The sequence below is a fragment of the Rattus rattus genome, chromosome 5 (genome assembly GCF_011064425.1).
Source record: "Rattus rattus isolate New Zealand chromosome 5, Rrattus_CSIRO_v1, whole genome shotgun sequence".
In the NCBI taxonomy this organism is placed as follows: Eukaryota; Metazoa; Chordata; class Mammalia; order Rodentia; family Muridae; genus Rattus; species Rattus rattus.
In genome coordinates, this window is record NC_046158.1 from 135,138,294 (window position 1) to 135,151,763 (window position 13,470).

At 47.6% G+C, this 13,470-nt stretch overlaps 1 protein-coding gene across 1 annotated transcript in view; it reads left to right on the plus strand.

The window, feature by feature from the left end:
• Positions 1-13,470, plus strand: part of Mmp24 (matrix metallopeptidase 24) — a 56,743-nt gene that overhangs the window by 22,660 nt on the left and 20,613 nt on the right. The window contains exons 5-6 of the mRNA XM_032902633.1: positions 6,330-6,478; positions 12,139-12,255. Coding sequence (XP_032758524.1) covers positions 6,330-6,478; positions 12,139-12,255 — 266 coding nt within the window. The remainder of the gene's footprint in view (positions 1-6,329; positions 6,479-12,138; positions 12,256-13,470) is intronic.

The following is a 13,470-nucleotide window of genomic DNA, read 5'->3' on the forward strand; positions in this document are numbered from 1 at the left end:
TAAAGAAACAAACAGCCTTACCCACCGGTCTTTGTCTCCTCTCTCCTTGTTCCTTAGCTCATCAGTAAGCAGAGGGAACTAGGAGGGCAGTGGGAGGAGTAAGGAAGACCAGGCCTCCTCCCTCTTTAGGGTGAATGGGAGTGTGGCCACTCTCCTGGCCTCCATCAGAGGCCTTCCCAGAATTAGAAAACAGACATCCCAGTGCTGACCCAAAACCCCAAATGGGCCACGTCCTCAAGCCTGGTGATTGTCTACTTGTGGTGGCCTCTTGGGAATGGGCCAAGGACATTGTGTAGAGCTCCTGGGAATTCCCACTAGCGCACTTACCCACCCACTTAAGAGCCGATGGCAGCCAACAGGCATTAAGGTGTTGACAAGAACCTCAGCTGGCTGTTGGGGGATCCTGAGGGGCCTTTTTTAGACTGGCTAGAGCAGGAGGAGGAGGAGGAGGTGGAGGAGGAGGAGGAGGAGGAGGAGGAGGAGGAGGAAGAGGAGGAGGAGGAGGAAGAGAAGAGGAGGAAGAAGAGGAGGAAGAGGAGGAGGATGAGGAGGAGGAGGAAGAGGAGGATGAAGAGAAGAGGAGGAGGAGGAAGAAGAGAAGAGGAGGAGGAGGAGGAGGAGGAGGAGGGTGCTTTTGGAAGCAATGTAGAACTAGTGTGAGTGTGTAGCAGGACAGAAGGAACTCTCCTGGGAGGCAGGACCCTGAGCCCCATTTCTGACTCCCTTGCCAACTTGCTCTGCAATTTTAAGTACATGATTTCTCCTCCTTGCATTTCTGCAAAGCATGCATGTAAAGTTACAGGATCTTCTAAGTATTCCCAAGCATCACGTTTCCTGGACCCTTGGATGGTTATGTATTCAGCAGGAAGTTTTTGTTTTTGTTTTTGTTTTTTGTAGTTCTAACACAGGGGGAGGGGGGCAGCAGCAAGTGTCCTCCATTACAAGGCCGGAGGAGAAAGTTTTTAATGGGATAGAAATTCAAGGGAACAGACTCAGTGACCAAGCTGATCCTGGAGAGGTCACCAGAGAAATTGGGACAGCAGCAGTGGCCAAGCGTGGTCGTCGCTGTATTGAAGAGTGTAGGTACAAAGGACATGGTGACACAGTGCATCAGAATTAAAGGCTTTATGTTCATGTATTAGTTTTCTATTGTTGCTACAACGAATTGCCCCAAATTTGGTTAATTAAAATAATCTAGCTATTGGCCCTGTTGGGAGATCCTTAACCCCATCAGGACAGTCTCTAACTGCCAAAAAGTTGTTTCTTTTAGAGTCAAGATCTGTGTCCTGCAATCTCTCATTCTGTCCCAACAAACGGCTCTCCTTGCTTCATGATGTCATGGTCTCCATGAGATCCTCCTCCTTCAGCCTGAATGTCCCCCATGTGTCCATGCAGGAGGGTCCCCAGTCTGTTTGCTTTCCTTTGGGGAGTTCCACTTTATCTTTTTTTTCTCTAGATAGGACAGTGGACCCCATTACCTCATCAAGCAGGGAAAGCCAAGACATGATTGATAAATTTCAGAAAATATTTTTCCTACCTTTCCTAGATACCAGGATTTATGCTGGCATGAGCGTTGAAACTCTTGTCATACTGAAGCTTGTACTTTGTCCCTGATGCTCACATGGGCACTGAGGCTATGATTTGATTGTCCAGACTGTGTGTCTGTGTTGGTGTAGTTGTGTGTGTAGGTGCACATGTGTACACATACACACTCATGTGTGAATATGTGTGCAGATGTATGCACACAGAGGTCAATGGCCATCATAGGGTGTCATTCCTCAGGAGCTATCTACCTTGTGTTTTGAGACCGGATTTCTCACTAGCCTGGAGTTTGCCCGTTAGGTTGTGCTGGTTGGTCACAGAGCCCCGGAGCCCTGCCTGCGTCTGCCTCCCCAGTACTGGGATTAGAAGCATACACCACTACACCCAGCATTTGCCCTTGGTTTCTTGGAATCGAACTCCGCACCCTCTGCCTGGGCTTTAGTGATCGAGTGTCCTACCTCTCCAGACCCCAGACGCTTTGATTACAGTCTTTGAGTCTCTCTTCCTCATTCTAACCCAGATCTCCAAATCAGACACCGTATTGTCTGGTCCTTCTTGTTAGACCCCACCACTAATCTTTCCGATGACGCCAGCAAGCCACTTCGCTCCTAGCCAGACGCCTGACCATCCTCCAACTCTTTCCTCCATCTGGACCATCGGAATAGACGCGATGCTCTCGATGGCCCGGGGACCATCTGTTGTAACTGATCCAGCTTCTCACTCCTCCCCAAGTGTGCTCTCTCAGTTATCTTCTCTTCCCACCCCCATCGCCTCATCTAATCTCCCCACCGCCTCTGCTGTCTGCCTCTCTCTTTTCTCTTAGGACCACATTCCCCTCTTCTTATCCTCTGATCTTCTCTCCCTGCTCCGGCTCCTGGGGGAGGACTGAAACCCCGCCCCCGTGGCCAGCAGACCAATCACGCTGCTCTGTCTGTGATCTACACATCTTTGGTTCAGCCCAGCTATTTCCAGCCCTTCTATGTCGTTGGCTGTACCTGCAATTCTTCTCACTTTCCTCTGGGTTTTACACCTCTTTTGGCACTTAGAAGGTGTCAGACATCTTAGAGTTAATTAACTGCTGTCAAGGTTAGACGTCTGAGATGGCTGGTGATTGATTAATGGGTCAAGGTGTAAAAAAGATGGAAGGTAAAGCCATTCCATTTAAAAAATGAAGCAGGAGGTTTGCTTCTTTTAGTGGACTTTATCTTTGTTTTTTTTCTAGATAGCACAATGGACTCCATAGCTTCATCGAGCAGGGAAAACCAAAGCACAATTGATAAATTATATATATATATATATATATATATATATATATATATATATATATAACCAGGATGTCTTCTTGTACGTTCCTTATTATTCCTTCCCATAAGGAGATCCTTCTCTTGGTACTCAGACAGTGCCAGGCCAACTGCTCATTCATTCACTCATCCATGAACTTGGTGACTATTGAATCACACACTGTGCTAAATACTGTAGCAGGTTTGTTTTTTAATGACAGCCTCTGTTCCCCAGGAACTCAACGTAGTTAGGGAAAACAGATCCGGTCAGTGAATGGGTGTGGGCATTGTAGTGCCTACATTTAGCAGTGCACGAAAATTACTTCAGGGATAAAGAGGGCTGCCTAGTTCTACCAAGGGTTTCCAAGGCAGGTTTAGTGAAAGTGGGGGATATTTGAGGTAGACTTCGAAGGAGGAGTAGGAGTGTGCTGCCATGAATCAAGAAAATGGGGTGTGGGCTAGGGATTTAGCTCAGTGGTAGAGCACTTGCCTAGGGAAGCACAAGGCCCTGGGTTCGGTCCCCAGCTCCGGAAAAAAAAAAAAAAAAGAAAATGGGGTGTGCAGCCTGAGGTACGAAAGCAGAGTGGGTGTTGGTGTGGCTTGATGTTATCAGGTACGTCTTCCCAAAGGAGTCAGCGGAGCAAGTGAGTGTCGGAGACGGGGTAAGCAGGGGCTGGGCAAAGGAGTTTACAAGTCTGTGAACCATGGTCCTTAGCAGAGAGATGCAGAACAGGGATTTAATGCTTTGATGATAGGACTTAACCTGGGAATAGACTTTAGGCTCATCTGCCTCCAACCATTCCCAACTGTCAGGATTGGAGTTTTGTGGCTGATCCACGGCCAAAGGTCAAGTCCCAAGAGATTCTTTGTACAATAACCACTTTGAGAGTAGACCACAGTTTACTTGCTCTCTCCCTTCCCCTCCCTCTTCCCAACCTCATCACCTCCCCTCCCCCAAAGCTCTAGTCACTTTTAATGACTATTTCTCAGAATATGCTACCCATCCCTGCTAGACAGTTCAGATCTCATTTCCACATGGATATCTTCCATGACCTCCCCTCCCCCTCTTCCCTCCACCCCCGTGAACAACCTGCCTTTCTTCCCATAGAACCCTCTCCCTACCTGGCCTGTAGTACTAAGTTTTTTATCACAGGTTAACCTGCCAGTTTGTGAGTTCCGTATTCGTCATGTAACCCCAAAGCCTTGCACAGAGCCTAGCATGTGGTAAAGGTGTGATAATGTTTGTTGAATGACATGATGAACAGCTAAAGTGCGTCCACTCTGTCCCGGGGCTGGATATACTGAGATGGGGGGAGGCTTCCGACAAGGAGCTTCGAATCTGCTGGATGGTGGCATGTGACGATTGGAGCCCAGTATTATAAGATCTATAATATCTATAATAGGGGGTTTAGAGAGTACCGAGGAGAGAGAAAAATCACTGAGCCTGGGAAGTCTTCCAGGGGTAGTAATTTATGGATTGAACATTAAAATATGAAAAGCTTTTGCCAAACTAAGAATGCTCGGCAAAGAGAAACGTATGTGCAGAGACGTAAAAGAGAATCGGTGTTGGGGGACTGTGAGTATTGACACTCGGCAGCGTCCCTCTGGAGGGAAAACATGTTTTAGACACCGGAGATGAGAGGAATAAGGCTGTCGCTCTTTTGAGGATGTTCTGGCAGTTTGGCTTTTAATCCGTTTCATCCCGGGGCCGTGAAGATGTTCTAGTCACCTTTGGTGAAAGGGAAGAGTCTCTAATTTATAGTTTCTGGCGGCTGCCTTCTAGAAGTGTTTTCATTTGGCTTACAATAAGGACATTCACAACAGAGTTGTTTGTATAGAAACAAAACCCAAAGGCTCTTGGGCTAAGGATGTAGCCCAGATGGTTGAGTGCTTGCCCAGCAAGCATGAAGCTTTGGGTTTGATCCCTAGAACCCTAGAAAACTGGGCATGGAAGCAGACGCCTAGAATCCTAACGTGCCTTGGAGGCAGGGGGATCAGAAAGTTCAAAGTCGTCCTTGGCTAAGTAGCAAGCTCGAAGCCAGCCCAGTGCCCATGAAAATGGTGCATGTGAGAACGGAACAATCCCGTTTCCCAAGGTGTCTTCCCCGTTCTCCCTCACCGGCGCTCAGGACGGCCCTCTGAGATGGGCAGAGAATAGGCTTTCTGGCAGCAAGCCTGGCATTTGGGGATGAGCCTGACTCACTAGGAATGCGTTGCTCATTTTCCGGGAGATGATGCGGGACTCGCTGGTGCTCTTGTCTCTTCCAGTTTCCCTTCGGTCACCTTCTGCGGATGCGGTCAGCGGTCAGCGCTCGTACCCTGATGATCTCTGCCGCTTTGACCTTCACCCAAACTTCTTTTAGTCCCTTGCCCTTTTTATAGACACACACACACACACACACACACACACACACACACACACACACACACACCTACCTTCTTTTCTGTGTAGTGTTTGAGATTGAGCTCAGGGTCTTGTGCTCACTGGTCAAGGGCTCAACCACTGGGTCACATCCCCAGCCCCCCCTCTCCCCGTTTTGTTTTGTTTTTTAAGAAAATGATTCTTTGGGGGGGGGGATCCTTGGAAAACAGAAAAGCACAAAAGAAGTTCTCCATGACAGTCTACCCAAAAAGATATTCAGTTAGGTTGGTTTTGACTGTTGTTGTTAAATTTTGGAGGGGGCTGAGGTTGTAGTTGGGTAACAGAGTGTATACTTAGCATACAAGAAGCCCTGGGTTCAATCCCTAGTGCACACATGTGGCACGCACGCACACGCATGTGCACCCACACAAACACACGTGCATGCACGTGTGTGCGCACACACACACACACACACACACACACACACACACACACGGCTGACATCAACTCAGACCTTCAGGAAGTTGGTAGGACCAGGACAAAGACCTAACAACACTTGACCTGCATCTCCAATTGTTAGCATTTTAGTGCATTTACTTCATCTAGCTATCTCTTTCTCTCTCTCAAAATATATTTATGCGTTTATTTCAGAACCCATTAGGCACCAGTTGCAGATACCACACATTCTTATGTAAGCCTTCAATGTGTATTTCTGAAAGGCAGGAGATTCTCTTACATAATAGATTTTCTTCTATGCATTTATTATTTATCTGTACATAAGGAATATGTTGCTTTGCTTATTTATAATTGTTTGTAGTGGATTGCTTTGTGTGTGGAGGGGGATGGTTAGCAAGGAAGACTATATATATTCTCCTGCCAGCAGATATGGTGCAGTGTGCTGCTACGTCAGATTGACTGTAGGCATAATACGTTTTAGGTTGGCAGCTGGGGAGCGGGCCGATCAGAGCTAGATTTTCCGGATGTTCACTTGACCATATCTGTGGGGTAGAAGGTAGGAGAAAGAAATCAGAATGTGGGTCCTTAAGTCCCCTGGGTAAAGGGACCCCTAGTTTTAAGGGCAGATCTCTGCCACACAGAAAGGAACTTCTCCAGCATAACGCACTGCATTCTTTCCCGTCTTTCAGAACTGGTTAAAATCCTATGGCTATTTGCTTCCCTATGAGTCGCGGGCGTCTGCGTTGCATTCAGGGAAGGCCTTGCAGTCAGCAGTCTCCACTATGCAACAGTTTTACGGGATCCCAGTCACCGGTGTGTTGGACCAGACGACAATCGAGTAAGATTTGCACGGGGCATTATGCCTTTGAACTTTCTGGACTCTGTTCACATTCGTCATGGTCGTACCACCCTCATCCTACCTCCCTAAATTCCTGCACTGCCTTCTTGGGAGAGAATACCAAAGAGTGCCCTTTCACAGTTCTGGTTCTGAGTCATCTACCTGTCCCCACCCCCACCCCACCCCCATTTTAACTTTACGCTGTGTGACCAGAGACAAATAGCTTAACCCTTCTGGGCCTCAGTTTCCTTTTCAGTACAATAAGGGAGTGGGTTACTGAGGGTCTGTCTAGTCTCATCTGGTTCCAACAGGCTCTGTAAATCGCCCTCTGGGGCGCCGCCCTAGGATGCGTGTGCACTTGATACAGAGAACTGTGGAGCGATCGCAAGCTGGCGGTTCTTGTTCCACTTTTCCCATTTACCAAACACCTGCTGAGTGCCTGCACGCGCCAGGCACTGTGCTTAGCCCTAGCCTCTTACTCAGCTGGTTTGTGAAAAACACAGTCATCTGGCCGCGCCATCCTAGGGCTCGAAAACATGACCCCGAGGAAGAGGCCGAGAAGGCAACATAAATCCAGCCATGAGAATGGTTCTCATCTCTCAGGGATAGCGCACCCAGGGAAGAGTGAAGAGGGTCACAGCCAGCCTGGAAGGAGGGGCCAGAAAGATGGGGGGCGGGGGGAACCCCTAGGGGAAGTGACATCACGGCAGTGGAGGGGCGTGGTCAGCAGGGTTAGCGGCTGAGTAGTTGGACAGGTGGCCGAAAGGCATTACTGTGTTAAGGAGGTTTTCTTAAAAGCTCATGGGAATGATAAAAACAAAGTCAGGGGCAATTAGGGGAGGAGACATGAGCCCAGACATGAGAAGCCTGAGAACAAACGGAAGAGGAAAAAATGGGTTAGCCAGAAAAGGAAGGCATTTTTAAGTGTTTATCATGGGAGAAAGCTGGGCCAGTAACCTGGCTAACTGGTTAAAGGTGCTCCTTAGATCCCCAGAATCCATGTAATGGTGGGAAGAGAAAATCAGGCTCACTGGGTAAAGGTGCTCCTTAGATCCCCAGAATCCATGTAATGGTGGGAATTGAAAATCAACTCCAGAGTTTTTCCCTGATGTTTTACCACAGAGGGGGGGGGGAGGGAGGGAAGGAGGGAGGTAGGAAGTGGTTCAATTCCCAGCACCCACATAGCTGCTCACAACCTTCTATGACCCCAATTCCACCAGGGTCCAATACCTCTGACTTCTGAGGTCTCCTGCACTTACTTGCTGGGCAAACATATACCTGTAAAAATAAAACAAATATTTAAAAAATATAAGTAAATATTAATTTAAAAAGATGAGAGTAGTTGGTTACATTTTGGTTTGGTTTGGTTTGGCTTTGTTTCAGACAGGATCTCTACATAGCCCAGGCTGTCCTGGAATTCACAATGTAGGCCAGACTGTCCTTGAACTCACAGAGATCCTCCTGCCTCTGCCCCCCAGGTACTGGGATTAAAGTATCCTGGCACCACTATGCCTGGGGGTTCTTTTTCCCTTCTTTTCTTTCTTTCTTTCTTTCTTTCTTTTTTTTTTTTTTTTTTAGAAATATACGTGGGCTGCCTAGCAGGTAAAAGTGCTTGCTACACAACGCAATAACCTCAGTTCAACCCTCAGGTCCTACAGGGAAAGGAAGAAAGCGGCTCCTAAAAATTGTTCTCTGATCTTGTGTGTGCACACACACAACAATAGAACATGCATATTATTATATAATAGACATAAATGAGTAAAAAATTTAAAAACTAAAAGGAAAGTATCCGTGAAAGTCATTTAAATCGCTTTCAGAAGAAACGTTCAGGCCAGGGAGGCATAGAAAGAGCAGAAGTGAATTTCCAAAGGAGAAGATAGGAGCTCCCGAGAGGGCGGAAGCAGATGGCAGGGCTGGTTGAGGACACGGGAGAGCTGGCAGAAGGCACACAATTGTGGCTGGAGAATCAGTTCACCCGGCAGACAAGTTACTTTGTCATCTCTGTCGGGCTCGTTCTGTTTATCGGCAAAGGACAATGTTGGGTTTGGCTGTCAAACCTTTGAGTTCATTATTTCAGGCTGCAAAACTCTTAAAACTTGATCCATAATTCTATCCAAACGTTTCCTGATCTTTCCTTCTCTGAGAGATATTGTGAAATTCTAAGACGGTGCTCATGAAGGCACCTCAGAGGCTGTGAACGGAACCCTTGGTCTTTGGCCTCACGGGTGAGCGGCTTCTAGATCCCAGCCTCCTCCCTGGGCTGATGTTATTTTGAGGCATTTGTGCAGGCTTCATGGCAGTGCATCCTGGACCAGGAGCACTGGTGTCTCTGCTGTGGCACCACCTGGCCTTGGATTTCACTCTGTTCCAGAAAGCCCCAGGCCTGCTGGACAGGGTTCAAACCATGACAGGGGGATGGGAAAGAGACAAAAGGAAAGGAACTGAAGGAAGAGGGAACATGGCCTGCTTGCGTCTCTGCCCGCGTCTCCTTTAGGAAATTAGGACCAGTGTTCTGGACACACAGAAAGGAAAAGGCTGTTCACGTTTGGTCCAAGACTGGAGTGGGATGGGTAGAATTCAGAGGGTGCCACCTTAGCTCTGTGACCTTGGGTACTCAATGTCTTTTACGGGCTCCAATCTCCTGCCACCAGGTTCTGCTATCGTCCCACTCGGTCCCACTCTGGCTTGCAGTAACAGAGACGGCTCCTGCTTCTCTCTCCAGCATGGGTTACTGAAAGTTTGATTCACAATTTCAAGTATTATTTCTGAGTGTTTGCCTTGGGAAATGTCACACACTCATCCTTCACGCGTTCCCCCAGCAGCAGAGCTCCTCTGACTCGACTTTAGCTAAGCAGAGAGAGAGAGAGGGAGAGAGAGAGAGAGAGAGAGAGAGAGAGAGAGAGAGGAGAGAGAGAGAGAGCGCTCAGTCTTTTCTTTACTAAACTGCACTGATAGCCACCAAGTCAGCGAAGTCGTGGCCCTGCCTCCCTGACTTCTGCTTTCGAAATGACCTGATATATCTGCCCAATCCTGACAACCCGAGTTCAATCCCCCAGAACCCACGTGAATGTAGAAGAGGACAGATTCCTTGCGGTACCCTCTGGTCTCCATGTGTGGCTTTGCGTACAGCAGATCCAAACACACCATAAACATACAGTAATAAATAAATATATACAATAGAAATCCTAAAAGCAATCCAGGTGTAGTTGTGGCTGCTCTCAATCCTAACACATAGGAGATGGAGGCAGAAGGATCACGGGTTTGAAGCCAGTCTGAGCTACTTAGCAAGATCCCAACTCAAAGGATTCTAAGAGAGCACGCGTGTGTGGGAACTGCCGACGTTTAAACGGATGTTAGCGGATGCTGTCGTGGCACATCACAGCTGTGAGTGTGGGTCACTCTGGGCAAGCGAGGCATGCCAAGATGGGTCAGACCTGGTCTGCTCCCTTTGGTGGCTTTTCTTAGGAGGTTCAAACGGCCTGTCTTCTTTTCGGCATCGCCGATGGCGACTGCTTTTAACAGCTGTGAATGAGGTCAGGTGTTTTCCCTTCCAACAATGCCAAGTTCAGTGGGTCGGTTGTTAGGCCAGTGCAGAAACATAAAATGCAGGGTGGCCTGGCCCTAGTCAGTGGCAGCTTTTAAGTCTCCTACCTGGGCTCTTCTTAAATCCCCATGGGTGTCCCAGGCTTTCCTGATGTGCCTTGACTTGGTAATGAACAAGTTCATCCAGATTTACTGAGTTCCGTGTACTGGACCAGCTTTGGGGCCCAAGGACAAACGTAAACGTGATTTCTGTTCTCAAAAAGTCTGCCATTATTAGAGACAACAGATTAACGTTTAAAACCACAATATAAACTGGGCAGTGGCGGTTCACACCTTTCCTTCCAACACTCCAGAGGCAGAGGCAGGCAGATCTCTGTGAGTTCAAGGCCGGTCTGGTCTACAGAATGAGTTCCAGGACAGCCAAAGCTATACAGAGAAACCTGTCTTGGAGGGGAATACACACACACACACACACACACACACACACACACACACACACACACACACGCATGCACACACGCATGCACACACACATGTACACACACACATACACCCCACAACGTAATGTAATAATTGCTTAATTGTAATAATTACAGAAAATTATATTCTGCATGCTATGTCTGCTCAGAGTTTACTTTTCTTTTGAGTCAGGGTCTCACTGTATAGACTAGGCTGACCTAGAACTTTTGATCCTCCTGCCTCGGCCCGCCAAGTCCCGGCTTTACAGGTCTGTACCTAGATATTTAGCCAATTCTTTTTTTTTTTTAAGATTTTATTTATTTTATTTATATGAGTATACTATAGGTATCCTCACACACACCAGAAGAGGGCATCAGATTCATTACAGATGGTTGTGAGCCACCATGTGGTTGATGGGATTTGAACTCAGGACCTCTGGAAGAGCAGTCAGTGTTCTTAACCACTGAGCCATCTCTCCAGCCCCTAGCCAATTCTTAAATACCTGGAGTGAAAGCTACTGCCGTTCACGCTTGTCTGTTGTAGTGTTGAAGAGCTGTGGGTCATTCATTCAATCAGTCAGTCTGTTGTCGGTTAGGAAATCATTACTGACAACCCCACCCCCACCCCCACCCCCATCCCCCACCCCCGTGAGGCACCGTGCCCACCCTGGGGATAGAGACAACTCTCCTATCCTCATGCCGCTCAAAATCAGGCAAGGGAAAAAAAGCAGAGAGTAAACAAGAAAGCAGATGCTCTGGGTTCGATCCCCAGCTCGAAAAAAAAAAAGAACCAAAAAAAAAAAAAAAAAAAGAAAGCAGATGCTTACATTTCGGAGAGTGATAATTGTTATAAGGACACATCAGGCAAGATAAGCAGTGTTAGGGTCAGGCTACTGTGGACCTGTCTGTCCTTCAGGGACAAACCACATAAAGACAGAGTCAGAAGCAAAGCAGACAGCAAACACAAAGAGTGAGAATGGTTGGTTACCATATTCGGAGACCGCCACTGTGGCTGGCTGTCTTACCGAAGAGAGAAGGGTAACAAGCTGCTGAACACACGGGCAGGGGCTGGACCACGTGAAACATAGACTGAAGATTTATTTATTTATTCTATGTAAGTACATTGTAGCTGTCTTCAGACACACCAGAAAAGAGCATTGGATACCATTACAGACAGTTGAGAGCCACCAAGTAGATGCTGGGAATTGAACTCAGGACCTCTGGAAGAGCAGTCAGTGCTCTTAACCACTGAGCCATCTCTCCTGACCAGGGGTTAGAATTTTATTGCAGTTATAATGCTGACAAGAAAACTGAGGTTCATGTTGATTTGACCCCTTGCCTCTCTTGGCGGAACTAGAACTTGAAACTGCTGACTCCGGTCTCTTAAGTATTTCTTAAACTCAAGTGTTTTTCCTTGGGAGTGAATGAATTCATCAGTCAGTCAGTCAGTCTATCAAATTCCTGCTGGAGGCACGCAGAGTCAGGGTCCCAGAATCTAAGCTAAGAATGTGTATCTGCCGTTCACTGTGGGGCTGGGGACTGGGCAGTGCCTTCCTAGAGTGCTTAGTAACTAGTAACCACAGTGTGTGTGTGTGTGTGTGTGTGTGTGTGTGTGTGTGTGTGTGTGTGTGTGTGTCTGTGTGCCTTCTCTCTGCTCAGGTGGATGAAGAAACCTCGATGTGGCGTCCCTGATCATCCCCACTTGAGCAGGAGGAGGAGAAATAAGCGCTACGCCCTAACTGGACAGAAGTGGAGGCAGAAACATATCACCTACAGGTGCTGTGGCCCCCTCTCCTCCTCCTTGGTTTTGACCCCCCCCCCCATGATCACTCACTCTGTTTTTCCTGTCCAAGCCTCAGTCAGTAGTTATGTTTCAGGAAGTGTAAGAATCAGGACGAAGGCCAGGCTTGTGGACATCAAGACAAGGGGCTGAGAGCCTGTGACCTTGTCTTCTCTGTGACCTCCACAGGTGACTCCACCCTCAGGTGTCCTGGTTGACCTGGTCCTTTGGGACTTATTAGTTGTGCTCTGTCTGGCCACCTACTACACTTCTTAGTTACTGAACCTGGGTATGAATTGTTCAATTGGATTCTGTTCTGTAGAGACTGCGTTAGACCTGCTCTGTAGAGACTGTGTTAGACTTGCTCTGTTAGGGCTTGCAAACTGCTCGGCCTCTGCTAGATTCCTAATTTCAGCCTGACAGGCCTCACCCAAGATGCTCAATGCAGAGTCTCAGCTCTCTCTTCCTTCCTTCCTTCCTTCCTTCCTTCCTTCCTTCCTTCCTTCCTTTCTTTCTAAAGACTTATTATGTATACAACATCCCTCCTGCATGCACACCTGCAGCCCAGAAGAGGGCACCAGATCCCATTACAGATGGTTGTGAGCCACCATGTGGTTGCTGGGAATTGAACTCAGGACCTCTAGAAGAGCAGACAGTGCTCTCAACCCCTGAGCCATCTCTCCAGTCCTCAGCTGTTTCTCAAGGAGAGTAAGGAATAAAGTCACAACACTGTCATTCCTTGCCTAAAAAGGCCAGTTCAGAGCAGGTTCTATCTCCAAGACACCAAGACAAAAATAATGAAACCCAACACAGCAGGGCCAGACACCAGTGTTCACAGAGGGCTTGGGCAAGGACCAAGCTAGGGGAGGCTTCAATAAGCTCTGCTTGGCACCTCTCACAACTGATTCCAACTCAGACTCCCTGGGTACAGTAAAAGGACCTAAGACAGAAATGATTGGGTTAAAGCAAAACTTTCTTATGGACAAGATGTCAAGATCAGAACAGGATTTCTTTCTTTTCTTTCTTTCTTTCTTTTTTTTTTTTTACAAATAGAGAAGGAACTCTAAGAAGAATCTAGGTTAGAAGACCCTTGGGTCTCCTAAAGACAAGTTTCAAACCCAATTCTAACCTTCCCTTCTATTACCCAACCTCTCTAAACCTCTCCTCCCTTCCCATCCATCACGTAAGATGATCCATGCCCCAGGCAATCA